At 43.3% G+C, this 27,142-nt stretch overlaps 1 protein-coding gene across 3 annotated transcripts in view; it reads left to right on the top strand.

Annotated features, from left to right (window-relative positions):
* The window catches only part of CACNB2 (calcium voltage-gated channel auxiliary subunit beta 2), a 233,595-nt gene that overhangs the window by 27,999 nt on the left and 178,454 nt on the right, over positions 1–27,142 (top strand). For 2 of the 3 annotated variants that reach the window (XM_019508326.1, XM_019508324.1), the window contains exons 1-2: positions 22,656–23,124; positions 23,951–24,070. In XM_019508326.1, the coding sequence (XP_019363871.1) occupies positions 23,056–23,124; positions 23,951–24,070 (189 nt within the window). In that variant the 5' untranslated portion in view covers positions 22,656–23,055. Of the gene's footprint in view, positions 1–22,655; positions 23,125–23,950; positions 24,071–27,142 lie in introns of those variants that run through there. The other variant, XM_019508325.1, reaches the window with a different exon arrangement.

Below are 27,142 nucleotides of genomic sequence, written 5' to 3'. Positions count from 1 at the left end.
ATTGTTTGCTGCCTGCATGAAAGCCTAAATCAATTTCACTTTGAAAAAAAAAAGTTACGGGAGGGCAATCAAAGCCAAAGTTTTCTTTCAGATTTCCTTAAATGGTACTTTTTTCTGGTAACTCTTTCCCACAAAAGGAATGCTGTCTCATTTTTAGGATGAATTTTTAATCTGACTTTCTATGAGAAGGCATTAGAAATGAGTTTGCAATGTCTATAGTTTTATTTCAATCATAAACTATATTAAGGTTGTATTAATCTAGCTTATATAGTTTAGCAAGGCCATCAGCATCGTTTCTTGTAGACTGTTCTTCTCTGTTGTAGATTTCAAACACTATGGGCTATGGATGTATGCTTAGGCTTTAGAGATTGTCATGCACTCCTGACGTCTTGTTAAGTTATTTACTTAAACTATATTACTTCCCAGATATAAGTATAACTGACTGAAAATGACTACTATGAAATATAAGAGGGATTGAGATGATTTCCCATAAGAATTATGGATTTTTCTTTAAGCAAAGTGCTTGTTTACATGGCAACTATTAATAGGGATCATGACACGTTAGATTTTTTTTAATACATTCTTCACCAGATTAATGTTCTAACTGAAAGTTTGCAGGGAGAAAAATGAGAAAGCTTAGGTGTAGTGACTGGTGTAATTATAGGAACACAGGAACCTGCAATTTTAGAAGCGTCTCAGTGAGAAACGAATGAAAGCCCTGAGAGGTTTCAGTTCTCATGTTGAATTGTTTGTACACTGTCACTTACAACACAATATGTTTCTGATTTGAATCTATACATTTTAATTGCTAATTTAGCATTGCATGAATGGTTAGCTTTGGAATGATTTGGTGTTTAAACTGCTGAAACCATCTATTGTTTTTATATCATACAATACAGATTTATTGTTTGGTTTAATATTACAACATTGTTAAGACAAATAATTTTAATACATATATTTCTGAATATGATTTTCAACCTTTCCTGTCAAGTTTTTGTTTACATGTTTTGCTCACTCATTTCCCCCAAGTGCACTAGTAATTCTTGATTTGACTGTATCAACAAGAAATTGTTAGTTTAAAGTATTTATTTGTGGAAAAAAAAAACATAATGAAATGAGTCCCTGTTTAGGTACAGTGTTGAACTGGAGGACAGAGGCCTCAGATGGTTGCTTTAATGCAGGGCTGCTGAGCTAGTGGCCCATGGGTCACATGTGGCTGACAAGGATTTAAGTTGTGGCCCCCAAGTTCCTGCCTGGCACCCACTCCCCCAATTGCTTTGACTGCAACAGCAGCTGGAGTCTCTGGGTTCCCCCTCCCTCCTCCAGATTATACTTCTTGCCTTCACCTCAGGGGCTGGGATGGTGTGGCATGCCACACCAGGAGCTGAGCATGAGTCCAGGGCCTTGTACCAGGGAGATTGTGCCTAAAGTGGGAGGTGGATTCCCATATGCAGTGCAACAGCGGGGTGTGGGAAGCTTCTATGTGGTACACAGCTCAGTGGTCCATGCCTCACCTGGTGCCATGCAGTTCCCAGGTGTTGTGGCCCCTGAAGTCTTAGAAGCTGGACAGCCCTGCTCTAATGTATTTAGCTTATCATTATGTGGCAGGTTTACCTCTATACATTCAAGAAAGCTTTAGGGCCTAAATAGATGACACACATCTGCACGTGCATGATTGAAGTCAGCCTTTACAAACACAAAAGAAAAGAGCAGACAAAAGATGTAAACCTTTATACTGGAGTACCTTTGTCCAGTCTAGTGTAGAATTACCCTTCAAAGAATCAAAGTAAAAGCCCACAGAATAAGTTAAGTCAGTATAGGTGTCAACTCTCATCAGTTTACCTTGTGATAGGTGTGTGCTCAATGTAAACAAGCTACCATATTTTCCTGCATACCACACCCCCCAAATAAGATGCCTACCTTGTTTTGGAAAATCAGAATGGAGAAAAAAAGATTTTTCCAGAATCACAGCTGAATTCTGTCTGCAGGGAATCCTGACTGCATGAATGAATCCTGACTTGCACTGCTCAGACAAAGCTAAAGTGTTAACTCTCTCATAAATACTGCCATATTGGCAAAAGCTACTGTTAATTCTGCAGCAGCTTTGAAAGGTTAAACACTGTAGCTCTGCCCCTAGTGTGGTGAACTCTGCCCTCTCTGTTCCTGAGGTCATCATGGGGCAGAACTTGGCAGCCATTTTACTGTGTCTCCATGCTTCCATTCTGCTATATAAGTATAATAAATCAAGCTCCCCATGTAAGACAAATACCCCAATTTGGATTGGGTTTTTTTTAGAAAAAGATGCATGTGATATGTGAGTAAATACAGTATTACCTTCCCCCTTCACCTAGAGGTGAGTCGTTGTGATACCTACATACTGCATGTAGATGTGCTAGGATAGTCATATCCATCTGCTCCCAAATCCCTATGTAACTGATGTAGGTTATACTGGTAAAAATGTGTCATTTGTTCAGGATTTCATTCTGTTTCTTATACTGCCATCTTAGTAAAAGAATTATTTCACTGTTTGTTATAATTCTCTTATTTATGTAACCCTTCTGCCAGGCATCAAATTGTAGGAACAAGGGCAGAGTTCATCCTAGGGGTTTTATACAAATTAATTATCTTTGTTCAAACCCCCACCCAGAAATCTGGGAAAATAATTTCTTCCTGGGTGTTCCAATCTTCCCCACTCACACACGCAATAAAAGGGTTTATTAATGGGGGAAAGGGAGATGGGATGAAAAACAGATTTAAGAACCCTGTAATAATCAGTAGCCCACCTCAACCCACTATTACAGGTTAGCACAGTCAGTAAGTTCAAAGTCCTTTCTTTGTCCCACAGAGGGTGTACAGTGTAGTCAGCAGAGTTAGCGTAGCTCTTAGACCAAGGTTTGCCTTGCCTCACCACTGCTAGGGCACTGTTCCACCACTGCTATTGCCACTCCTTACTGCTGCTGCTGATGGGCTGCTGCTCCTTGTTGCTCCTCACCACTGCTAGTGCAGCTCCTCATCACTCCTCAACACTTCCATTGCTGCTTCTTGCTGCTGCCAGGACACTACTCTTTTTCTGGTTCCAGAGGTAACTCAGCTCTTTTATATGCAGTCTTAGTTCTTTCAGGACCTGGCAGGTACAGGCTTCTACCTGGTAGCCACCCTTCTTCAGCAATCCCTCACAGTCAGGGATGATTGTCTTCCATGATTGTCTTATCTGTGTTTCTAAAGATGGCTGATGAGGCCTACCCAGGATCGACAGACTATATTGCAGCTTGGACATGTGTTTCCGTGTGGGGTGGGTAGTGCTAGATTCTTGATTTGGTCCACAACATGCTGTTTCTGCTGCTCCCACTTTCCTATCTCCTGTTGTTGTCATGAGATTTCAAGTACTGAGATTCCTGCAGCAGGCTCTTCCTCCATTTGGGACAGTCTTGGGCAATAATTTCCCATGATTTGACATCAATGTTGCATTTTTTTTAAGTTGACCTTGAGGACGTCCCTGAAGTGCTTTCTCTGCCCTCCTTGAGCATATGCCTTGGCTGAGCTGGGATAATAAAACTCGCTTTGGGAGTCTGGAGTCAGACATCTGAATGATATGGCTGGCCCAACGAAGTTGATATCAGAGATCGTTGGCTCAATACTTGTGGTGTTTTCTTGAAAGAGGACACTAATGTTGGTGTGTTTGAAATCCCACTGAATTCAAAGGATCTTCTGCAGGCAGTGTTGATGGTACTTCTTCAGCATCTTTAGTTGTCTCCTATAGGTTGTCCATGTCTCAGCTCCATACAGGAAGGTGGGGATAACGACTGCTTGATAAACCATGACCTTGGTTTCAGATCCAATGTTGTGATCTTGAAACATCCATTTCTTCAGGTGTCCAAAGGCTGCACTTTCACATTTGAGGTAATGTTGGATCTATTTGTCTATGTCAGCCTTTTGCGAGAGATGGCTTCTGAGACATAGAAAATATTCAGTGCTCTCCAGAGTCTCACTGTGGATCTGGATTACAGGAGCTATGGACTGTTCTTTAGAAGCTTATTGTTAGTGGACCTTAGTCTTCTGAATGTTAAGCATCAGTCACATTTTCTTCTATGCATCGGTAAAGACGTTGATGATTGCCTTGAAATTATGCTTCCGAGTGAGCACATGCTACAGCATCATTGGAGCTCAATGATTGAGGTCAGGGTAGCCCTTGTTTTGGGTCAGATTTGGCTGAGGTTAAACAGCTTACTGTCCATTGAGCAGTTGAGTAGTTAAGCTCCACTCTGGCTGGATGTTTGTTGGTGGTCAGATGTAGCATTGTGACAAGGAATATTGAGAAGAGTGTTGGAGCAATGGCACAGCTTTGCTTAACTCCTGTTTTAACCTCAAAAGTGATAGATCCACTACTGAGAACCATTGCTTGCATACCATCACGGAGCAGGCAGAGAATGGTGACAAAATTTGGTGTGCATCCATATTTCAAAAGGATCCTCCACAACACTTCTCACTGACAGATTTGAAAGCTTCCATGAGATCAGAGGCAGTCATGATGTAGAGCAGGGGTGGGCAAAATATGACCTGCAGTCAGATCTGGCCTGCTGGGCCATTCTGTCTGGCCCACAGGGCTCCTAAAAATTTTAGAAAATTAATATTTACCTTCCCCGAGCTGCCTGTCAAAGATGATAGGAGCCAGGGGCAATAGGACTCAGGGGGAGCCGGCAGAAGAACTAAACAGCCACAGCAACAAGTCCAGCCTGCCCCTGCCCCTGCCCCCCCAAACTCTCCCACCCCAAACCCCAGCCAGAAGTCTCTGCCTAGCAGGCCCTTCTAGCGGCTTCTGGCTTGGGACTGTTCCTGCCTCCCTGCACCAAAGGAACTACAGATAAGAAGAGGGAGAGGGAGGCAGGGGAGCACTGTGAGTGATTGCCGCAGTCCTCAGGGCTGGCCAGGCTAGCTTCTGCTCTCCTGGTGCTGCAGCTGGGAACTACATGGTGCTGGCTGGTGGGCAGGAGGGTGGGGGGGCAGGGAGTGGGGAAATGGCTGCAGCAGGTTGGGGGAAGGGGTAGTGAGTGGGGATGTGGAACACAGCAACAGTTGGGCAGGACTGCAGGGTCCATGCTGGTGCTCTGGGGTCAGCGTTGGCAGGGCCCAGAATAGGGTGGCAGGAGTGTGGGACCTAGGCTGGCAGGGACTCTATGGAGCTAGGCTGGCTCCCTCTTTTCCCTGCTTGAGCAGAGCAGCCCAGCTCCATAGAACCCCTAGCAGCCCGAACCCTGTGCTCCTGCCTCCCAGCTCTGCGCCCTACCAGCGCTGGCCCCAGTGCACCAGCACAGGACCCGTGCTCCCACCCAGCTGTTGATGCACTCCGCATGTCTACTTGCTGCCCCTTCCTCCAGCCTTCCACAGCCATTTCCCTGCTCACCACCCCTCACTACGCTCTGACATCACGTGGTTCTGAGCTGCAGTGCCAGGACTGCAGGAGCAGCTGAGGCATGGTGCCAGAGCGGCCGGGAAGGGAGAGGGAGAAGGAGAAGGAGAAGAGGGGGACAGCAGCAGAAGAAGGGCAGCAGTGGCAGACAGGGGGCAAGTGGCAGTGAACAAGAGCACAGGGCCTGCACCAGTGCCCTGGGACTAGGAGCAGCAGAAGCACAGAGGCTGGGCTTGCAGGGGTGCTGGTGGGGGCCAAATCCTTCTCCTCCACAGAAGCCACAACCCTCCCTAGCCACCCTCCCCCCACACAATCACAGCCCCCCAGAAAACCCATACCCACCCACGGCCCTACACCTATTAATATTATGGTATTAATATACCCCTCAAATTCCCCCCCACAAACCTACACCCACCCTCCCATCCAGACCCTCCCACAATATATAAGAGTAAGACTTCATTTAAAGATATTATACTATCACCTCTATGTACACTACACAAACATGTAAATCAGGACAAAAATATTTTTGAAATTAAATTAATTAACGTTGTAGTACATGCTTGATTTTTAGAATATATAGGAGCAAAGATCACACTGCCCACTGTAAAGAAGCTACAGAGACCCAGAAGAAGGGCCCCAAAGTTTATAAGGAGTGTTGGAGAGGCTGCTCTGAGCATGAACACTTACCTTGGGAGAGACAAGAAGTGAAAGAACAAGACGTGGGAAGATCAAATCAAGGAGGTTCATTAGCTCCTGTCAGTTCCAGTTGGCTGGGTGCTGGATAGAGAACAGTTTAAAGAACTACACCCAGCAACAACCGGGAGTAGGAGGAGGGGAGAGAGACAAGAGAAGAAAGCAAACAAAGTAACGAGAGAGATGAAGACTGAGACAATGCCCGGGGAAGGGTAGAGGAGGAGAATAGGAAACTCTCTCCTCCTGAAGCTCAGAGGAATCTCCATACTTACCTGCGCTTAGAAATAAGAAAGCCCAATCAGCAGGAGCTGGGACGGTGATGGAGGCTTCAGCTCAGGAATCTGCAAGGATGAAAAGCAACTAATAGTGAGTGGCAGTGTTTCAGGACTGGTGTACCCATGGAAAAGACCAGGGATCCACAGTTCTGCAGCCCACCAGAATTACTTATAAGGATAACATACCAAGGAGTAGAATGGGAATAATTTACCATCAGCCTAGGTATAAGAGCACCCCCAAAAAAGGTGGAGTAGAGTGTGGAAAAAATCCTAATTGGCCCAAAGGTCAACAGCAGTTAACAGCAAGCCTCCCTTTTTTTCCTTTGATCCAACAAGTCATGATGGGAAAGATGGGGCAGATGTGCTGAGAAAAACTTGAATTAGAAGATCAGCTGGGACCTAGAAGCTAGCACGCACCTTATGCAAACTATTAAGTAAGCAAATGGACTATATCAATTACCCATCCTGCTTACAGAATATAATTTGGTATTTTTCTGGTTCAGAGATGGCAAAACCTCTTGCTGAAAGGAGGAGGGTTTCCGGGGAGCAAGGGAAGGGACTTCTGGTGGCAAAATTCAGGGGTTAGGGGCAGGACTTTCAGTCCCAAGATGGTGACCAGAAGATGGGGCACCTTTCAAGGGGAAGGGCTACATGGCGCTTGATGGCTTACCAAAACTTGGTAAGCAGCCCTCAGCCTGAAATAATTGCCCACCCTGATATAGAGTTTTATGTTGTTCCTGGCATTTTTCCTGCAGCTGGCAAGCTGTGTAGATCATATTAGTTGTGCCTCTTGATGCCCTAAACTCGCACAAAGATTCTGGGAGGAGCTCTTCAGCAAGTGAAAGGAAATGGTTCACGAGGGTTCTTGTAATGATCTTTCCTGTGGTGGACAGCAAGATGATTCCTCTGTAGTTTCTACAGTTAAACTTGGCTGTTTCCTTGAAGATTGTCATAATCGTGGCATCCTTGAGGTTGTCTGGGATTTCCTCATCCTTCCAGATCCTTAAGATGAGGGCATGAAGCTGTGATGTGAGCTCCTTTCCCCACTGCTTGAAGAATTCCATGGCATGGAAAGTAGACTTCAGGGCATGGAAAGTTTTTCCACACAGAACAGGAGAGAGGGAGAGGTACCTCGTCATTCTAGGATACTGGAGGACTTCAATTTGAGCAGCACATATGTGAAGAGTGGCCATACCTTAATGGAATAGGACCTGGGTCATGTGGATCAGAGATAATCCTGCCCTGGAGTAGTGTAACTTTGAGCTGCATAACAAGTGATTTAAGCCACTTTAAGGTGTTAATGTATGGACAAGCCAGGGGTTAAGAGTTCCCAAAGCCACCCAGAATTACCTTGTAAGGAGGCCTGTAGTTAGCCATGTTGGTCTGAAGTCAGACAGAAGGCGGCAGGATAAATAAAGTTTACTTGCACTGAATTGTTTTTCTGCCCAGGCACATATTAAAACCTGAGAAGTAAAGGGATTGTGCTTTCCCATTGTTACAGGGAAAGGAGAAGGCAGAGCAGAAATTCATTTTATAGGCTACCAAATCAAAGATCCATAAGCATAGCATCTGGTGAAGTGAGCTCTTACTCATGAAAGTTTATACATTTCTCCTTCAGTTAGTCTGTAACAATGGTCACCAACCAGTCAGTTGCAATCAGCTGGTGAATTACAGAGCCTCTTCCAGTAGATCTGAGGCTGGGAGGAGGGGGGCTTGATCTGAGCCTCTTCCAGTTAATCTGAGGCCACATACACCCCTTTCCCCATTCCAGCAGGTCAGTCTGTGGGGGAGGGAAGGGGCAGGGGCCAGATCAAGGCCCCCATGGTGAGAGATGTGGCACAGGCAGGAGCAGGGGCTAAGGTGAATGGGGCCCCAGCCAGGCTGGGTGGTGGGAAGTTTGGAGCCCAAGGGGCTCGTCCAGGGTCACAGAGGGCTCTCAATGCTGTGCACATCCCACTGGAGGCCCAGACAGAACCTGCCCCCCTCATCTGTACACAGGGTGAAGATGGCTGCTGCTACACTTTGCACCCTGAGCCATGCTGCAGTTGCCCCAGGAGCAATGCAATGCCATGTGTGTCCCGCCATTGGGCAGGCAGGGGTACAGCTCAGCTTAGTGGCTGTGGGGCTTGGAGTGCAAATGGCAGTGTGCAGCGGCAGCCATCGCCACCCTGTGCACAGATTGGTGGGGGGGGCACAGCCCCCCCCCCCAAGGTGGGGCAGCACAGATGACTGCAGCAGGGGTGGGGAGGGGCCTGCATGCAGCAGTAAGGGAGGGAGTAGGGCTGAGGCAGGCGCTGCACAGCCAGGGCGAGGTGTGGGACACAGCTGCAAGTGGCTCATATGGGGGGCATGGGGAGTGGGGGCATGCACACCAGAAGGGAAATAATGATTTAGTCTTCCTGTTTCCTTTTTTAGAGGAAGGAAAACTTTCTGGCTAACATTAGCCAGCTAATAAGCAAGCATTTTTAGAAGCCCTCAGGTTTAATTAGTTATTTGTGGTCATTAATATTATGGTAAAGACATCATGTATATTAAAATACAGTTTACTTTCCAGATCAACATAATCAATGTAGTTGTTGTGAGCTCTCCATTGTTATTTCACCATTTGTTGTGACAATAGTTTGCTTGAACTGAATTTTATTTTTCTGCCCAAGATCTCTACAAAATCTAAGAGTAAAATAAAGGGACTGTGTTTTTCATTTTTATAGGGAAAGGAGAAGGCAGGGTAGATGTATACCTTATAGACCAGTGGTCTCCAACCTTTTAAAGTAGGAAATCACTCTTTCATTAAAAAGCAAGCCAGGATCCACCGCGCGCCACCTCCCTCCCCCCGATACCCCTATGCCCAGCATGTCAGTCTGTGGGGAGGGAAGGGGGAAGGCAGATTGCAAATGCCAGTGTGCAGCGGCAGCCATCTCCACCCTGTTCCCAAATAATTTTCTATGAGCGTTCCACACTTCTCCATCCTTGGCTCCCTCTTCTACTCAGTGTAATTAAGAATTTAACTTACAATCACAACTTCAGATTTTTCTCTATACTAACAATTAGCAGATCTGCAGACTGTTTAACCAAGTTATAAAAGGTAAAAATTCATGGAGAATAGGTCCATTGGGAGTTCTTAAATAAAAAAAAAACAAACCAGGGATGAATCCTCTGACATCCCTATACCAATGATGCTTGATGCCAGGGAGTGTCTGATGGGATGGATTGCTCAACATATGCTCCATTTATATATTCTCTCTAAAGCATCTTGCACTTGCCACTGTGAGAGACAGGTTTCTGAGCTGGATGGATCATTGGTCTGACACAGTAAAGTATTTTCTGTATCTGCCTCCCTGCTCTAGACCTGTCTCCTTCTGTTAAAACAATAATCAGAAGGTTATCTGCTTAAACTCAGCAAAGCCCAAACAGATCATTAGTCTTTTCCTCAAGTAATCCCTCAACTTCTTTTGTCAGAAGGGGACAACCACAGTTTTCATTTTCACTGAGACCTCTGATCTCAATGGTCTCTTTAACTGCATCCTTTCTCTAGAACAGTGGTCTCCAACCCATGTTGCTCATGGCCATAGGAAATTTAAAAGTGAATGAGGTAGACAGGAAGAGCAAGGTATGATGTTTTCAACTGCATGTTGGTTGCTCAGTATTTTTTTTCCTTTGGGCCAGTGAAAGTTTGGGACTGTTGCTCTAGAGCAGGGCCTGCTGTGGGTCAGGAAATTTGGCAGCAGGGGAGTGGTAGAAGCTCCATGTGGCTGGATCCTGCCCAGCCCAGGCCATTGCTATGCAGTGAGATATGGGCTGGGCCCATTCCCTGCCCATCTAGATATGGCTGGGCTGCCACCCTCCCCCACCCCTGCATGTCTGGAATGGGGCTGCTCCACTCCATGCCCCACAATGCACCTGGATCAGGGCCAAGCTGCTCCCCGCCCCCCTGCCACACTTGGATTGGTACTGCACTACCTGTTCCCCACAAGCATCCAGATCATGGGAAGGCTGCTGCCTCCCCACCCCCGAGGCAACCAGATAAGAGTTTAAGACTTGGATTGCACACCCCTCCTAGCCAGGTCAAGCCTCCACTGTGCCAGCCCTATATGCTGGACCCCAGCCATGGATGGAACTGGGAACACCCACCTAGCCCATGGGGCAAAAAGGTTGGGCACCACTGCTCTACAGCACAGTGTCTGGGTTTTATCTAATTCTCACTGTTTCCCAGTGAGATCCAGCCTTTCTTCATCATCCATACAGCAAAATCTCATGTCTTGTATGTCCATTATCTCATATATTAACTATTTCTCCCTAGCTCTGAAACAGCAATTTGCTTCTGTCCCCCCAACTTATATCCATTCAAAACACTGCTGGGTCATCATTTCACCTGCAAACCCCTCTCATTTCCCTCTTCTGATTTCCTCCTTTTTCCACTGCGTAAAACACAAGCTACTTATCTTTGCTTTGAAGGCTTTTTATACCCTAGCCCCACTTTATCTGTTGCCTTTCATATACTATTGAGATATCATCAGCATCCTGTACTCTGTCAGTCTCAGCCATTCATTTCCCTTTTGCTGTATTTTCACTCAAGTGCTTTAGAAATTTTTCTCAAAACACCTCTCAAGAATGAAGGAGTTCAACACCAACACCAAACCAACAGCAACACCTCATCATCCTCTTTCAAATCCCTTCTCTCCATGACGCCTACTAAAAAAGAATCTTGACAGTGCTTAAACAGTTTGTGTGCTAGGACTACAGCTTATCATGATGACTGATTTTGACTCATTATTACTTCATGTATCTGCTAACTGTTTGTATCCATCTTTTGTCACTGAGTTTTAAGTTAGATTGCAAGCTTCCCCTGGAAGGGACTGTCTTTTCATCACTATCTTTTTTTTATTTGACTGTGCAGGAATTTCAGTGTATAGACACTGTTATAACACAGATGCTAATATTGTCACTTTTTGGAGCCTAGAGACAACTCTGCAGCAGTGCAGAGTGAATTCAGAGCTAAGTTTTCAAAGAAGGCACTTAAATATGCAGAAAAATCAAATTAAGGATTCTAAACCAAAATCCCAGATCCTGAAAATTCTGGGAAAGTTAGGATCTGAATGTAGATCTAAATTTTGACATTGGTGCTATAAAAGGATCTAAAATAGGGATGTCCAGTTGGTGACCTATGAGCCATATGCAACCTCATAGAAGTTTTAATGTGTGGCTCTGGGCTCCTGGTGCAGGCACCAATTCCCTGTATTCAGGGTGAGAAGGGGCTGATTGCATGACATGCCCACATAGGCTTGTGGTGTGTTGCTGCACATCTACACAGCACGGGGAGGCAAAGGGACATTTTGTGGTGCACTGTAGCATATCTGCAAGGACAGAGGGGGACATCTCTGTGGCATGTATGTGTGGTTCAGGGAGTGAGCTACATGGTGCATCTGCAGGGAGGAAGGGAGGGGTGAAAGCTTGTGGTTTGGGGTATTTGTGCAGCATATCAGTAGCCTATGCACTGTGGTGGGTGTGGGAGAAGTGTGGGTGGTGTGCCTGAGTGATGTGTGGCCTGCATGGTTTGTGGCTAAGATTTCATGATTCTATCCTTTGTCATAGATTACATAGATTTTTAGGGTTGGAAGGGACCTTGGAAGATCATTGAGTCCAACCCCCTGCCCCTGGGCAGGAAAAAGTGCTGGTGTCAGATGACTCCAGCCAGGCGTTTGCCCAGTCTCCTCTTAAAGACCTCTAAGGTAGGGGAGAGCACCACCTCCCTTGGAAACCCATTCCAGATTCTGATAAACCTTACCATAAAGAAGTTCTTCCTAATGTCTAATCTGAATCTGCTGTCCATCAGTTTGTGCCCATTGTTTCGTTACTCCAAGGAGCATCTTGGTAAACAGAGTATCTCCTATTCCTTGCTGCCCCTCCCCAGCCCACCCCACAACAAATTTGTAGATGGCCACCAGATCCCCTCAGTCTTTTCTTATGGAGGCTGAAGAGATCCGGGTCCCTTAATCTCTCCTCATAGGACCTTTCCTGCAGGCCCCTAACCATATGAGTGGCCCTCCTCTGGACCCTCTCAGTTATCCACATCCCTCTTGCAGTGCAGCGCCCAAAACTGGATGCAGTACTCCAGCTGTAGCCTTACCAATGCCACATAGAGGGGAAGTATCACCTCCTTAGACACTTTGTCACATTGTCGACTCATATTCATCTTTGAGTCAGCTATGACTCCGACATCCCTTCCTGGTGCTGTGCTGCTTAGAAGGGCATCCCCCAATCTGTATGTGTGTTGGTGATTCCTTCTCCCTAGGTGCAGCACTGTACATTTATCTTTGTTGAACTGCATCCTATTTTGTTCTGCCCACCTTTCCAGCCTGTCCAAATCTGCCTGGATCCATTCTCTACCCTCCAACGTGTCTACCTTGCCCCATACTTTGGTGTCATCCACAAATTTGGACAGTGTGCTCTCCACACCCTCTTCCAAATCACTCATGAAGATATTCATCAGGACTCTTTCAGGAACCGAGCCCTCAGGGACACCACTGCTCATGTCTTTCCATGTCGATACCAACCCATCCATCCCCACTCGCTGGGTGCGTCCCATTAGCCAATTTGCCACCCACCTGTCCATATAATCTTCTAAGTTACAGCCACTTAGGGTTTTGTTTTTTTTATAAGAATGGCTTGTGACACTTTATCAAAGGCTTTTTAAAAATCCAAATATATGACATCCACCTCAACTCCTAACAGTCTTGCCAGTGGTTCTGCTATGACACTGGCTAATTCCCTCAGCACCCTTGGATGAAGATCATCTGGGCCTGCTGACTTGAACACATCAAGCCCCTCTATGTGTCCCTTCACTAGGTTGGCACTAACTATCAGTGGTTCAGTGACCCTCTTATGCCTGTCTACAGTCCAATTTGGAGATATGCCTATATTCCTGTTCAGGAATACTGATGCAAAGAACTCTTTGAAGAGCTCAGCTTTGTCCCTCCTATCTGTCACTAACTGCCCTAGCCTGCCCTGTAGGGGTCCTATGTTACCGTGCACCTTCTTTTTCCTCTCTATATACCTAAAAAAGACTTTTTGTTGTCTTCAATATTTAATATTTATCTTTTCTAATTTTCCTTCTCCTTTCCATGCTGCTTCTGTGTTATCCTGTCTGGTGCATCCTCCTCATTCTTTTTCTTTTTGGTTGGGGTCCCTCAGAGTTCTGCCAGTGCCTCTTCCTGCCCACTTCTTTCCCTAAACCATCATTTTGTGTGATTTCCATCACATATATCTTTTACTGTCACTTTTATACACAACTCACAAATCTACTTCTCTATTCTGGAAGCATTTCCCTCCAAATTGAAAATATTTTACTTCTGATATCTTCTTAGACATGTCTCATTATCAAAACCTAATATAGCCAAAACCAAACCTGGGATCTCTTCTCCCAAAGCATTCAGTTTGCTTTACCTTCCTCTATCTTAGTAGATACTAATATCTAGTCTGTTGCTTAAACCCGTAATCTTTATTTTAACATTCTTTTGATCAGCATGTCATGGTTATGGCTCTATCTTGCTGTTTCTCTATAAAACCTGTTCCTGATCAGACCATTTCTTTTGGTCTGTATTTGATAAAATACTTATCTTGTTTCTGATCAAGAACTTTGATAACTGTAATGTGCTCCTTTCTGGCCCTGATGTCTGTAGGCTTATTCCTATCAAGCCTATTCAAAATGCAACCATTGCAATCATTTTTTTTGACTTGCTGCTCTATAATTTCTTCTCTTTAAGCCTTTTCATTTCTCCCTACTCAACTGCATCAAATAAACTTCTTGTTATTATTTTCAAAGCCCTCAGTATGAGTACAGGCAGTCCTCGACTTAAGACTTTTTGAGTTGCAACAAATGGTACTTATGACCTTTATATATTTACACCCTGTTTTGAGGTTCTGATGTGGGTTTCAACTTTATGGCGCTTGACACAGCTGCTTCCAGCTGGTAAGTGTGTTGTGGTGGGGGAGGGTGGAAGGAAGGAGCATGGAGCGCAGATCAACACCCCTGCAGCAAAGGAAGGATTGGGGCTGGGCCTGGGATAGGGGCTGGAATAAGCGTTGCCCAGCTGGGTTCGGGGGGCATGGGGAGGAGAGCATCCCACCACTATGTGACGTCTAACATCTGCACAGGAGCTGCTTTTCTCGCGGCTCATCCGGTGGCTCTCACCGCTGCTCCCAGTGCCAGTCTGGGAGAGTAAGCGGGGACGTGTGCCCCCAAATCTGCATGGAGTGGGTGGGGCTGGCACTTCACCAGGCAGCACTCTGGGCAGGTGGCAGAAGGCACTGGGAGTGGGGGCTATGCCCTCCCACCACTTGCCCAACCAGGGCAGGGTGAGTGCTGGACAGAGCTGCTTGCACTGCCTCTGGACAAGTGGCACGCAGTGGCGGGAACTGCCCCAGCCTCCCAGCACCTCCCAGACAAGCTGTGGCTTCATCCCATGCCCCACCACCCTGGTTGGGTGAGTGTCAACAGTGGCAGGACTTGGGGGGGCATGTGCCCCCAGATCAGAGTGGGACAGGTGGGGTCAGGGCTGCATCGGGCTGCGCTCCAGGCAGGCAGCAGGGGTTATAGGGGGGCAATGGCAAATTTTAGGGTCCACAGCCCTCCTATAGCCCTCGCTCCACTGTCTGCTGCACCCCAATCTTGGAGCACACACCCCTCCCCATGCCCTGCCACTGCCCCTGCTCATCCAGCCAGGGCAAAGGGGGTACAGGACAAAGCCATGGCTCATCTGGGAGGTGTGGGGAGGCTGGGGCGGTTCCTACTCCTGCATTCCACTTATCCAAAGGCAGTGCAGTGGTTCTGTCCAGTGCCCGCCCTGCCCTGGCTGGGCAAGTGGTGGAAGGGCATAGTCCCTACTCCCAGCACCTTCCACTGGCTACCTGGAGCACAGCATGTCACAGCTCCAGCCCCACCCACCCTGCACAGATCCAGGGGCACATGCCTGCCCCCCATACCATCCTGGACCAGAGGCAGGAGCAACAGCAAAAGCTGCCAGATGAGCCACCAGATAAGCAGCTCCCAGACTGGTGGGGCACAGCCGTGGCAGCTGCCCCACCCCTTCCCCGCACCCCCTTCCCTGACTGGGTAGCGCTTGCCTCAGTCCCTGTCCCAGCCCCAGCCGCAATCCCTCCCTCAGTGTAGGGTCGGTGATCTGCCCTCTGACTCACACCCCTTCCCTCCCCGCTTTCCCACCACAAGGGACTTACCAGCTGGATGCAGCTGTGCTGAGCATCATAAACGGACCAGTCTCCCTTTTATAACATTATTCCTGGAGGAAAATAGGTTCTGACTTACGACATTTCGACTTAAGACATGGTTTTCAGGAACCAATTACATTGTGACTGCCTGTACGTTGTCTTATTTTCCTATTAAACTTACTATCAGAATGCAAGCTTAGCACCTACCTTTATTCCAATAATGCCAGCACAATTGTATGATGTTGTTGCCATTGAATGCAGGGCACAGAATTCAGTGACCTAAAGAGTCCCTTCCAATTCCTTCTCTTATGCTCTAGATTTCTACACGTTCTGTGATACCATATTTCAAGACTTGGAAAAGCTCCGAGTCAAAGTATGCAAAGCTCCCCAGTTATCTTCATTTATATTTATAAAGTCATAGAACCATAGAAAGTTAGGGTTGGATGGGACCTCAGTAGCTCCAACCGCCTGCTCAAAGCAGGAGCAGCCCCAACTAGATCATCCCAGCCAAAGTTTTGTCTAGCTGTGTATTGAAAATCTCCAAGGATGGAGATTCCACAACCTCTCCGTATAACTTGTCGCAGTGTTTTACTACCCTCCTAGTGAGAAAATTCTTCCTAATATCTAACCTAAACTTTCCTTGCTGCAACTTGAGACCCTTGCTCCTTGTTCTGTCACCTGCCATCACTGAGAACTGTTTGGCTCCATCCTCTTTCAAACTACCCTTCAGGCAGGGGAAGGAAGCTATTAAATCCCCCTCAGTCTTCTTCTATAGCCCAGTTCCCCCAGTCTTCCCTCAGAAGTCATATCCCTCAGCCCCCTCACCATTTTTGTTGCCCTCAGCTGGACTCTCTCCAATTTGTCCAGATCCTTTCTGTAGTGGGGGGCCCAAAACTGAACACAGTACTCTAGATGTGACCTCAGCAGTGCTGAATAGAGGGAAATAATCACTTCCCTTGACCTTCTGGCAACACTCCTACCAGTGCAGCCCAGTATGCCATTAGCCTTCTTGGTGACAAGGGCATACTGCACTCATTCAGCTCATTGTCCACTGTAACCCCCAGGACTTTTTCTGCAGAGCTGCTGCCCAGCCAGTCAGCCCCCAGCCTGTACTGGTGCATGGGATTGTTCTATCCTAAGTGCAGGACTTTGCACTTGGCCCTTGTTGAACCTCATGAGATTTCTTTTAGTCCAGTCCTCCAATTTGTCTAGGTCACTCTGAATCCTAGTCCTACCCTCCAGCACATCTACTACTCCCCCCCCAGCTAGGTGGCATCTGCAAACTTGCTGAGGGTGCACTCTGTGCCATCTTCCAGGTCATTGATAAAGACATTGAATAAAACCTGCCCCAGGACTGACCCCTAGGGCACTCCACTTGATACCAGCTGCCAACAAGACATCAAGCGATAGATTGCTACTCCCTAAGCCTGATGCTCCACCCAGTTTTCTATCCACCTTAAAGCCCATTCATACAGCCCATACTTCCTAAGCTTACCTGCGAGAGTGCTGTGGGAGACCGTATCAAAAGCCTTGCTAAAATCAAGGTACACCACATCCACTGGTCTTACTGCATCCACAGAGCCAGTCACCTCATCATAGAAGGCAATCAGGGTGGTGAGGCATGACTTGTCCCTGGTGAATCCATGCCAACTGTTCCTAATCACCTTTTTCTCCTCCAAGTGCTTGGAAATGGATTCTTTGAGGACCTGCTTCATGATATTTCCAGGGACTGAGGTGAGGCTGACTAGTGTGTAGTTCCCTGGATTCTCCTCTTTCACTTTCTTAAATATGGGAACTGTGTTTGCCCTTTTCCCCATCATCTGGGACCTCTCCTGATTGCCATGAGTTTTCAAATGATGGCCAGTGGCTCTGCAGTCACATCACCCAACTCCCAGAGCACCCTTGGGTTCATTGCATCCGGCCCCATGGACTTGTTTACATCCAGCTTTTCTCCTACTCTTGCTACCAGCGTACTTGTAGAAACCTTTCTTACTACCCTTCACATCCCTTGCTAGCTGCAACTCCAATTATGCTTTTGCTTTCCTGACTTCATTCCTGCATTCCCTCTATGAACATCTCTGCCCTAAACTTACCGCCTGTTTAAAACCTTGATCTTCTGGCAATTTATGGATGGAGAAATCAAAGTAGAAAGCAATTAGCTTTAAGAGACCTTCCTTTCTTTTCTTCCTTCTCTGACTTCCTTCTCTTCCTTCCCTTCCTTCCTTCCTATAGATATGGAGTCCATTGATTGCATAGGACTTGTTTACATTTCTTATATAGTCATTATGGGAAAACTCAGGTTTTCAGCCTTCCAGAGACAGAGAGAGAGAGGAGAGAGAGAAAGAGAGAGAGTGTGTGTGTGTGTGTGTGTGTGGTGGGCAAATGGCCAAGCTACACAAGGTCACTACCAAGAAACTTAGGGAGTATGATAAGTAGATTTGGTAGTTGCCAAGGTATATAACATCCATGATCATTACCCAAGGAAGAAACAGTGTTTGATGATTAACTGTTTAATGAATATTTTTTCTCTCTCCCATTTGTAGTCACTTCATCTCACTTTACAAATTCAAACCAAAATGGTAGTATAGAATTTATGGCCAATCATGTTGATCCCTGATTACCCAAGTTTTAATAAAAACATGATGTTTAATTTCATAACACTGTAATCTCATAAAGCAACAGCAACTGAGGTATTCCTTCAGTAGTTATTCAAAGCAGTTATATCGCTTGATGTCAAGAAGAAAACTGCATAGATACAGAGTTTGCATGTTTGTTTTCCAGTCTTTTTCACAAACTGTGGTGCTTATTGGCAATTTATTTTCAGTGGCGCTTTAGAAGTCTCTTATTTCCATGTAATAAATAGTGGAGTTATTATTCACATTTAGTAAAAAAAAATTGTATGGCTTATGTGCTGCAGTGTTTCATTTTAATTTTATTGGGCAGCACTGAATCCTGCCATATGTAATTAGAGATAGTCAAAACTCAATACTCCTAGTTGGTGAGATGTTTCAACATTTTAAACATATTTTCTTGCCCACATCAGAATAGATACAAATGTTCTTGAACTTCCCAGTGAAATGAAAGCATGTATGATATGATAGAATATCAGTGTGATAACATGACATGTCACACAGTGTTTAGCCATAATATAGTATGAAATATATTATGGATTGGTTGATATCCTGAGTTTATTTCATTTTTAAAATGATGAAGGTGAGCTGCTAATTTGTAGTTATTGAAACATCTTGTCGTGTCTTGATACACCTCTGACACTTTGAACAAGATTAGAGGAGTAGCAGTTATCAATATCCATGAAGTAGTTGGGAATCATTTGATTAAAATATTGAAAACAGCTACTTCTCTGGTTAATATTTTGAGTTCTTATCTTTTCTTATTCAAAGAGTCAGGCAACTGAGGACTTGAATAGAAGCATCCTTTTGATTCTAATGCTTTTTAGAATTAAATAAATGAAAAAGATGAGGTAACAAGGAAGCATACTACAAGAATGACACTTTATAATGAATAGATGCAATTGTCTCTTTGTGTGTAGTTACACAGTCTTCATTATTCATTAAAGAATAGCACCTTACTTTTTATTTCTTCATTCAGTGCTGAAATACAATAACATAAATATAGAAATTCATATATCAGGAAATTTGTTTGGGGTCTTTTTAATAATAGGGTGTTTTGAAAGTTGCTCACAAGTTAAGAAAGCTATTTGAGCTAATGGCATCAAATTGAAGAGGAGAGTACAGGAAAGGAAGAGATGCATAAAGAGTATTTCATGTCTTTTTCAAAATGTATATTGTAAGGACTTCAGGATATGTCCCACAAACAATATGGTAATGACTATAACCACTCCTAAATAATTTTCTCTACTACACAGACTGCATGCTTAAAAGCCAGATATGCAAATATAATATACAATTTGTACAGAACATACAATTTGTATGGATAAGGTCTCTGTGAGGTTAAACCACAAATATAATCTCATTTTAAAAGAAAGTCCATTGATGTCCAAGTTATTTTGAAGATAGCTTAATCTTACAGATTTGAAAAATAGCTTTACAATTCTTTTCATTACAGTTGATTGAAAAAAATGCGTAGCAGATGTAAAATTGTTTCTGCAGTGTATTAAATGAATTTATTAATTGTAGTTTTAAGTCACAAAATGTTGGTGTTATAATTTGAAAAATGTCATGGGATCACAAACAAAGAGAATGGCTGAAAAAGCTTTCTATGAATACTATAAATGAGCAAATAGCACATGGTATCAGCAGTTCATGAGTGAACTTGCATCATTAATAGTTGATATAACATCCCCATTTTATGAAAGTCTGGTGGAAAATTGGCAAAAATAGGTCCAGCAAGTCAGTTTTATATTATTGTAACAGACCTGTGCCTCAAACCACGACTTTTTTACCAAAAAATGTTAAATGCGTCAAAAAGAAACATATAATGCCAGCTATTTTACCCAGACGAAAATAGGGTAGAGAGACCTAAAGGCAAGCAGTTATCTAATCAAACAGTTTATACCTATATGTACAGTAAAGCTAAAAAAAAAGATTCAGCAATAGTCATTTCAAGATGAAATACTTTAAACACTAAGGAAGACAAGGGAATCTTTTTTTTTTTTTCAACCTAGCTAGCATGTGAAAAAGTAGAATAGTTGGCTGTACAAACTGCCTGATACCTAGCAATAATATCATAATAATGATGCTAGCAATAATATCAGAGCAACCAAAGGGACCAGAATAACATCTAGTACTAAAGCTTTTCCATCCTTCAGGTGAATGAAATGAAAACTAGCAGAACCAGACTACAACCTGAGTAGAGGCACACCAGAGGTGCTAGCAGTTATACCTGGCTCCCCAAATTGCTTGATGCCAAAGATAATGCACTCTCCTCATGAATGACAATAGTCTGAATAAATGTATAACCCGCTGGTTTCCTGTTCCTTATCCTCAGATCCTTTTATTCTACGTGTGGGAAACAAAGCAATTGTTTTTCAGAGATTCAAATCCTGCCCTGCATCCTGTTCACAGCAAATGACATCACTTTATACTTATCACTAGCAAAATAAATGTAATATCAGCTAGCTTTGTGTAATTTACAATACAAATTAAACTGGATCATTTTAATGTTTCCAAAGTATAGAGAGTCAGGACATGGCCAGCACTTCACATGGACTTATTGGCCCAAAAGGAGAAATTTGGAAGTCTACATACAATTTTAGTAGCTACAACCTAGCTGAAAAGGCAGTCTCATTAGTGTGGCCTGAGGTTTCCATTTCCCAGCCTTGTGACTTTTTCATGGCAAGCAAAGACCATGGCAGATATTTAGGCAGTGTTTATGCTGTAGTAGTAGTAGCTAGAATGGGTATTTTAAAGAAAAAATCTAATTTAGAAAAGTGTTTTGAGATGGTGTAGTGCCTCTGGTACTTTGCTATACACAAGACTATTTGAGATATTCAGAATAGAAATGTTCTTTTATTGCCTTTTATAGTTGCTATTCTATTTGTTTTACTTAACTCACTAGGTCAAGACTCTCCAACTAGCAACCCATGGATGACATATAGTCTGTCGGTCCTGGCAGCCACCACTCCCTCTGATTCATGGCAAGGCAGGGGTTGGGGGTCCATGCATCTCTTGAGCAGCTCATGGGACAGTGGGGCCACATGCTACCAGCAGAGGGTGGAGGCTGTTGTGCACTGGCAGATCTCATGCAGGGAGTGGAGGTTAGGGGTTTGAATGCTGGCAGCAGATCCCGTGGTGGGAGGGTGCATAATACTGGCAAGGGGCTGAAGGGCCACATACCACTGGGGGAGCTTTTGTGTGTAGAAAAGGGATATGCACAGTAGAGGGGCTGCAGGGTGCCATCTTAGCCATGTGTGGTCCCATGGGCTACACACCAGTGCCTCCTGTGGCCCCCGGATACAGCATGGTTAGACAGTCCTGTACTAGACATTTTGACTTTGCCTTTTATTTTCCTGTTGTGAAGTACAAGAATCAGGCAACCTAATATATGTATTTGCATTCATAGTAAATAGACTATTCCTTGGGGAGTTGTTTTCTTGTCAGTTCAAAGACTGCTTTATTAGAATTCAAAACTGTAACTGGTATGGGTTCTAGGGGGAAAAAAACAAAAGTTAAGAAATTCTCCTTTAATGGGTCAACTTCTGCTGAATTGCACCAGCATAAATCAGGGTATTCTGCTGACTCCAGTGGAGTTACTCCTTATTTACCAACATAAATGAGAAGAGAATTGGTCCTTCCCAGACATATAGATCTAACTTAGTAAGAAATTCTAACTTATAATTCCATGTTTCTTTGTGACAGTGGCTCTCAGCTGGAATCTCCTATTATCTTGCATTTTTCATGTAGCTCTGAATTTGTATCAAAGGCAGGCACTTCAAAGTCAGCTAGAGTGAAATTTCCTTTAACACTTAGATTTTGCTTAGCTGCCTGTAAATGTGTGTCATGAATGTCCTAATTAAATATACAGAGAGATGTCATTCAAGTGTCATTTTGGGAAATTATATAGGTTGTGACTGGCTCCAAAAGCAGAAGTAAAGTTTAGTGTTTTTTAATGTTTTTAGCCCCCTTTGAATGTTTTGTGCATGTGTTGCAATTATTAATTGCTTCTCTTATCTACCTATTCCTCCTATCAAAAATTATATATATTTATAATGATTAATTGGTCAATACCTTCCACACCACAGTAAATGGAGTTAATTTACTTTGTTCTGGATTTACAGTGCAACTGAGATCTGATTCTGGATCAGCATTTTAAATTTAGGGATGAGAAACAATGCAGTTTGTGACAGATATATGACAAAAATAAGACAGTTTCCCAGCTATTCCAGATTTGTAGGGACCTTTCTATTTTCCAGCTGTTTACCCTTGAAATGTAAAATGGCAATTTGACACAAACCAACAACACAGTGTGATGTGAGCATCTGCGTAAAAGGCTGTACATATGGAGCATGCCCAGTGATGTAAAGAGCCGGTTACCCCACCCCCATCCAATCTAGGAAGAGATGAAATGAACTTTGCACTTGCAAATGTCACTGAATACATTTTGCACAGGATTTTAAAAGGTTCTCCTATATAAGCACTATTTTTAACAGCCAAAAGAAAATCCAACACAGACATTTTCCTGTGCTCAGTCTCCTCAATTTAATGAGTTGAACCGTCTTACAAAATACCTGAAGTCTGGTTTATTTATTTTTTATTATGAGAGCCTTTTTTCCCCACTGGCATGGGAAAATTTAATCATTAGAATACTTCATAACAGAGAGACTGAAAGAGTGAAAGGCAGAGAGACGAGAAGGAAGGAGCTTGCAGCAGACTATGGATAGGAAAGGAGCTGTGATTCTGCAGTGCTCAGTGTGCACATGTTTTATGAGAGCCAGTGCCGGGCGCTGCAGCTGCGGACAATAACTGAGCTGTCTGGCTAATGAAGGCCACCTGGATCAGGCTTCTGAAAAGAGCCAAAGGAGGACGGCTGAAGAATTCTGATATCTGTGTAAGCCCTATGTTTTCATTGTTAGCATATATATACATATATATGTATGTTACAGTGAAGGGAAGAAAATTGCTTTCCTTCTGACTGAATTATGAGAACCCCCCTTTTTTTTTTGACTGCAAGGAGAGAAAGAGAAAAATCAGAGCTGTCATTATTTACAGAGCTGTTTTGGTATTGTGACTAGTTTAATTGCAGCAGGGCTTGGACATGTGTGGAGCGGAGACCTATTTCAGTTGGAACTTGATTTGTGGTGATTTACGTGTTTTTCCTGAAGGGCTGAAATGGATTTGAGCCATGTTCATTTCTGATGGGGAGAGTGTGTCAGGTGAAAAGGTGCCCTGAAATAAAAATGGAGGGCATGGATTAAAAGCTGTCTGCTGTGATATTGTGTAACGGTAATTGTAAATACGGAGTCTGAATTTTTCTATTGAATATGTTTTCTTACTAGTAATAAAATGCTCTTGTTAAGGGTTTTGATTTTTATGGATCTATCCTTGAAACTGGTCTGTCCTTCAGCTCTGCACTGCACCAGTCCTGCAACTCTTACACAGAAACTAGCTGTGCTTACTAAAAAGTCTTCTCATCAGAATGGGGGGATATGGCAGGAAATAAAGCACCAAAGAGCCACCTGCCCTTTTGGAGGATCTCCAAAGCAAAATAGTAACTTGCTCAATATCTTTCTTCCTGCTTCTCACTTGTGTACAATTCTTTTTCTTGTAAAGGATTTCTACCAAAGTATGCTCAAAGGCAAGCCAGAGGAACCCTTCTCATTTTTATTGCAAACACTGTGACGCCTTGTAATATTATTTCTCCTTTTCCTGTTCAGGGTTCGGCGGACTCCTACACCAGCCGTCCATCTGATTCAGATGTATCTCTGGAGGAAGACAGGGAGGCAGTGCGGAGAGAGGCAGAGCGACAGGCCCAGGCACAGCTGGAAAAGGCAAAGGTAAGGCACTTCTTCAGATACGAGGGACATAAATATGTTCCTTTTTTAAAAGTTTGTTTCAGTCAGTCAGTTTTTAGAAATGCAGTATGTGATCTTGTGTGGATTTTTCAGCCATCTTTGCAAAATATTCTTATTTAAAAAAAAAAGAAAAAAAAACTGAAGTAAGAATTTGCCACTGAAGACACTACAAACTGATTTGCATGTTTTGGAAGAACCAGAGTGTCTTGCAAACAGATCTGTACTAGACTTTGCATTTGTTATATAAGCTCATTGACATGAATTGCCAGTAAATAATGAAAGATCTTGGAGTTAAAGTTAGCAGTAAGATTTTTGTTGGGGGAGGATTTGGTTCCATAATTCAAGTGTACCTCCAAACCTAGAAATAAGACATCAGATCTCCAAGTAATTACCCCTTGATGCAGGATTGTTCCCCACATGGTATGTGAATGTGAAAAATCTGTTTACAGAGATCAGGTTTTTTCAGATTATTTCATTGGTCTCATTTATACTTACTAATATTGGATCAGCCAGGATTTAGAAGTCCATGGTGAGGAATAAGTTTGCTCCTGGCAGGCAGTGGCAAAGTAATAAACTAATTGAGGTTCAGATCCCACCATATGCTCTTTTAACTAAGAGGTTATGTTACAGATGTGTGCACACGTTGAATTTCACCTGTCTCTCTTGACTTTTTTGTATTTATCATACATATGGCAATATACAGTGAGCTTATTAATTAATATATTAAAATATTGTGCCTTCTTTATATATTTGTCTTCATTCTTTCATCACTTCTCTTCATTTTTTCTTTCTTTGTGTTTATACCAGATCTTGGATCATCAAGGTCTATTTTTCTTCACTTTTGTGTTTTCTATCTTATTCAAATTCAGGTCTAAGATGTCTCCAGGCATATAATTTTTTTTTCCTGTGCTAGCTCTCCTTCTCACTTACTTGGTTTTTCTCTCTTTTCCATTTTTCTGTTTCTTCTTTCTCATTAGCTCTATGTTCCATCTTTCTCCTCTCCTACTTTCTCTTTTTTTCTTTCCATTCAGCTTTGTCTGTTTATTTAGTTTTACAAAGGAATCTAGGATTCAGATAATTGAGATTCACTTTCTTATGAAGAAGAGATTAGAGTGGTAATGAGGTCTTACCAAGGCGCACAAAGAAACAGCCAGCTTCCTATGGACCAGAGGTTCAGTCAATGAGAAAAGTAAGAAGGGTTATCAAGTGTTAGAGAAATATAATTAATGTTAAAAGATACCTGACCTAAGCTCCTAAACCACTCTTTCTGCTGTTACCTAACATACGGGGGATGCCAGACTTCTCTCTCCCACCCAAAACTTGCTGTCCTTGTAGGATCTGCTGGTAAAGTTTCCCTTCCATAGGAAAAGCATCACAGAAGCTGTCTAGGGATGTTGCTAATCTTTGAATAATAGGAAGAGTGGTTAACCAGAGTTTAGAATGTCAGGGTTGCTCAGTGCTAGTTTAATATGAGTTTGTTTTAAGAGACAGTAGATGATTTTTGCTGGAAAATAACAGTAAATATTTTATCAGGGTTATCAGTAAAAAAAAACCCTGATCTTTAAAGGAAGAGATCAAGTAATAACATCTAGAAAAATAAGACTAGTATTATAGCACTCACAGCTGAGCTGATGCATCTCTTAGTGATGAGTAAATCTATGTGATGTTGCTATGGGAATTTGGCTTAGCGATGCTGGCTTGAATGCATGGACAGTCCTTATGTAATATTCATGACCTCTATCACAGCTGCCATAACAGCTTACAGAGAAACTGCCAGCAGACCTTGACTTTTTAAAACTGTATTTCCATACATCAAAACAAAGTTCTCACTTCAGTTGGCAGAGGAATAGTCCCCAGGTCTGACAATGTCTCTGACTGTGAGACAGCTTACAAACAAAAGTAGTAGTGAAGGCATTACCACAGTCAAACTGGTATAACAATGTGGTTTTAGTTGTATGAAAAACATGCAAAGTAATGTTTTAAATAATTTCTGCATTAAAATGGATTAAAACAAGCACAGGAGAAGCAGTGTGTTGCTTGAGCCAAAGGGTTTTAAAAATAACAGTTGCAGTGGCGATGGGATGAAGGACAGAAATGATTTTAGGTATGTGTTGGCTGATATTTAAATTCATCTAGATTATATAATATGTGTTGCTTGCTTTTTACAAGCTATTTCCAGAGACAGTTACCAGATTAAACTTAATTTGAATTTACTGCCTGTGAAATATAGGATATATTTTGCTACTTTCATTTATGGATCAATTGTTCACCTCAGTGATACATAATAAAATTAATGAAACAGTACCATGGGTTCACAGGATTTCACTGTTCACTGCACCAAACTGCAAATGGTGGATTGTTTTCTAGTCTCTGTGTTTGTCTCCCTTTTGTCTTAATATGCCATCAGTCAAAACCAAGTGTCGCAGCTGCGTTTAACTTTTTTCTCTCTTTTAATATGCAAGTGAAAATGTTGATCCTAAATAAAATAATGAAAATTATATTTGCCATACGTATTTGTGTAGATGACTTACATGAATAATTCAGAGACTGACAGAAAATGACAGGCCGAAGAGTAGACATAAAAGCATAGAACTGTTTCATGCACTTAATGGAAACAGTTTGATATCTATTTTCCTATTTTGCTGTTCAGGAAAACACCTTAAAACTGTAGAAGGAGGTGCATCCACAAGATATATGGTGGCATATAGCAGCTTTGAATTTTGAATTGGATAGATTGGGACTGTATGCTGGTTAAATTGAAACAAATACGGTAGATTGCAGACTGAAATAGTGTCAAAAAGGGGAAATGTAACAGGTTAATAGTTTTACCTTAAACATCCAATGTATTAACAAGGATTAGTACTGCTGGTAAACAGTTAAGTTCATTATGCTGAGTCACTGTGGGTACATCTACACATGCAAGTGATGCAATGTGATAAACTCTGGCACAGCCCATGCCAGAGAAAACTGCTCCTGGGTGCAGTGTTTACACATGTACCTGGGACTGCAGCACTTTAAACTAGGGTGGAGCATCCCATGCTGGCAGAGGACACG

Source organism: Gavialis gangeticus, unplaced genomic scaffold, assembly GCF_001723915.1.
Source record: "Gavialis gangeticus isolate Ggan-Ray unplaced genomic scaffold, GavGan_comp1, whole genome shotgun sequence".
In the NCBI taxonomy this organism is placed as follows: Eukaryota; Metazoa; Chordata; order Crocodylia; family Gavialidae; genus Gavialis; species Gavialis gangeticus.
This window is presented reverse-complemented; position numbering and strand designations above follow the sequence as displayed.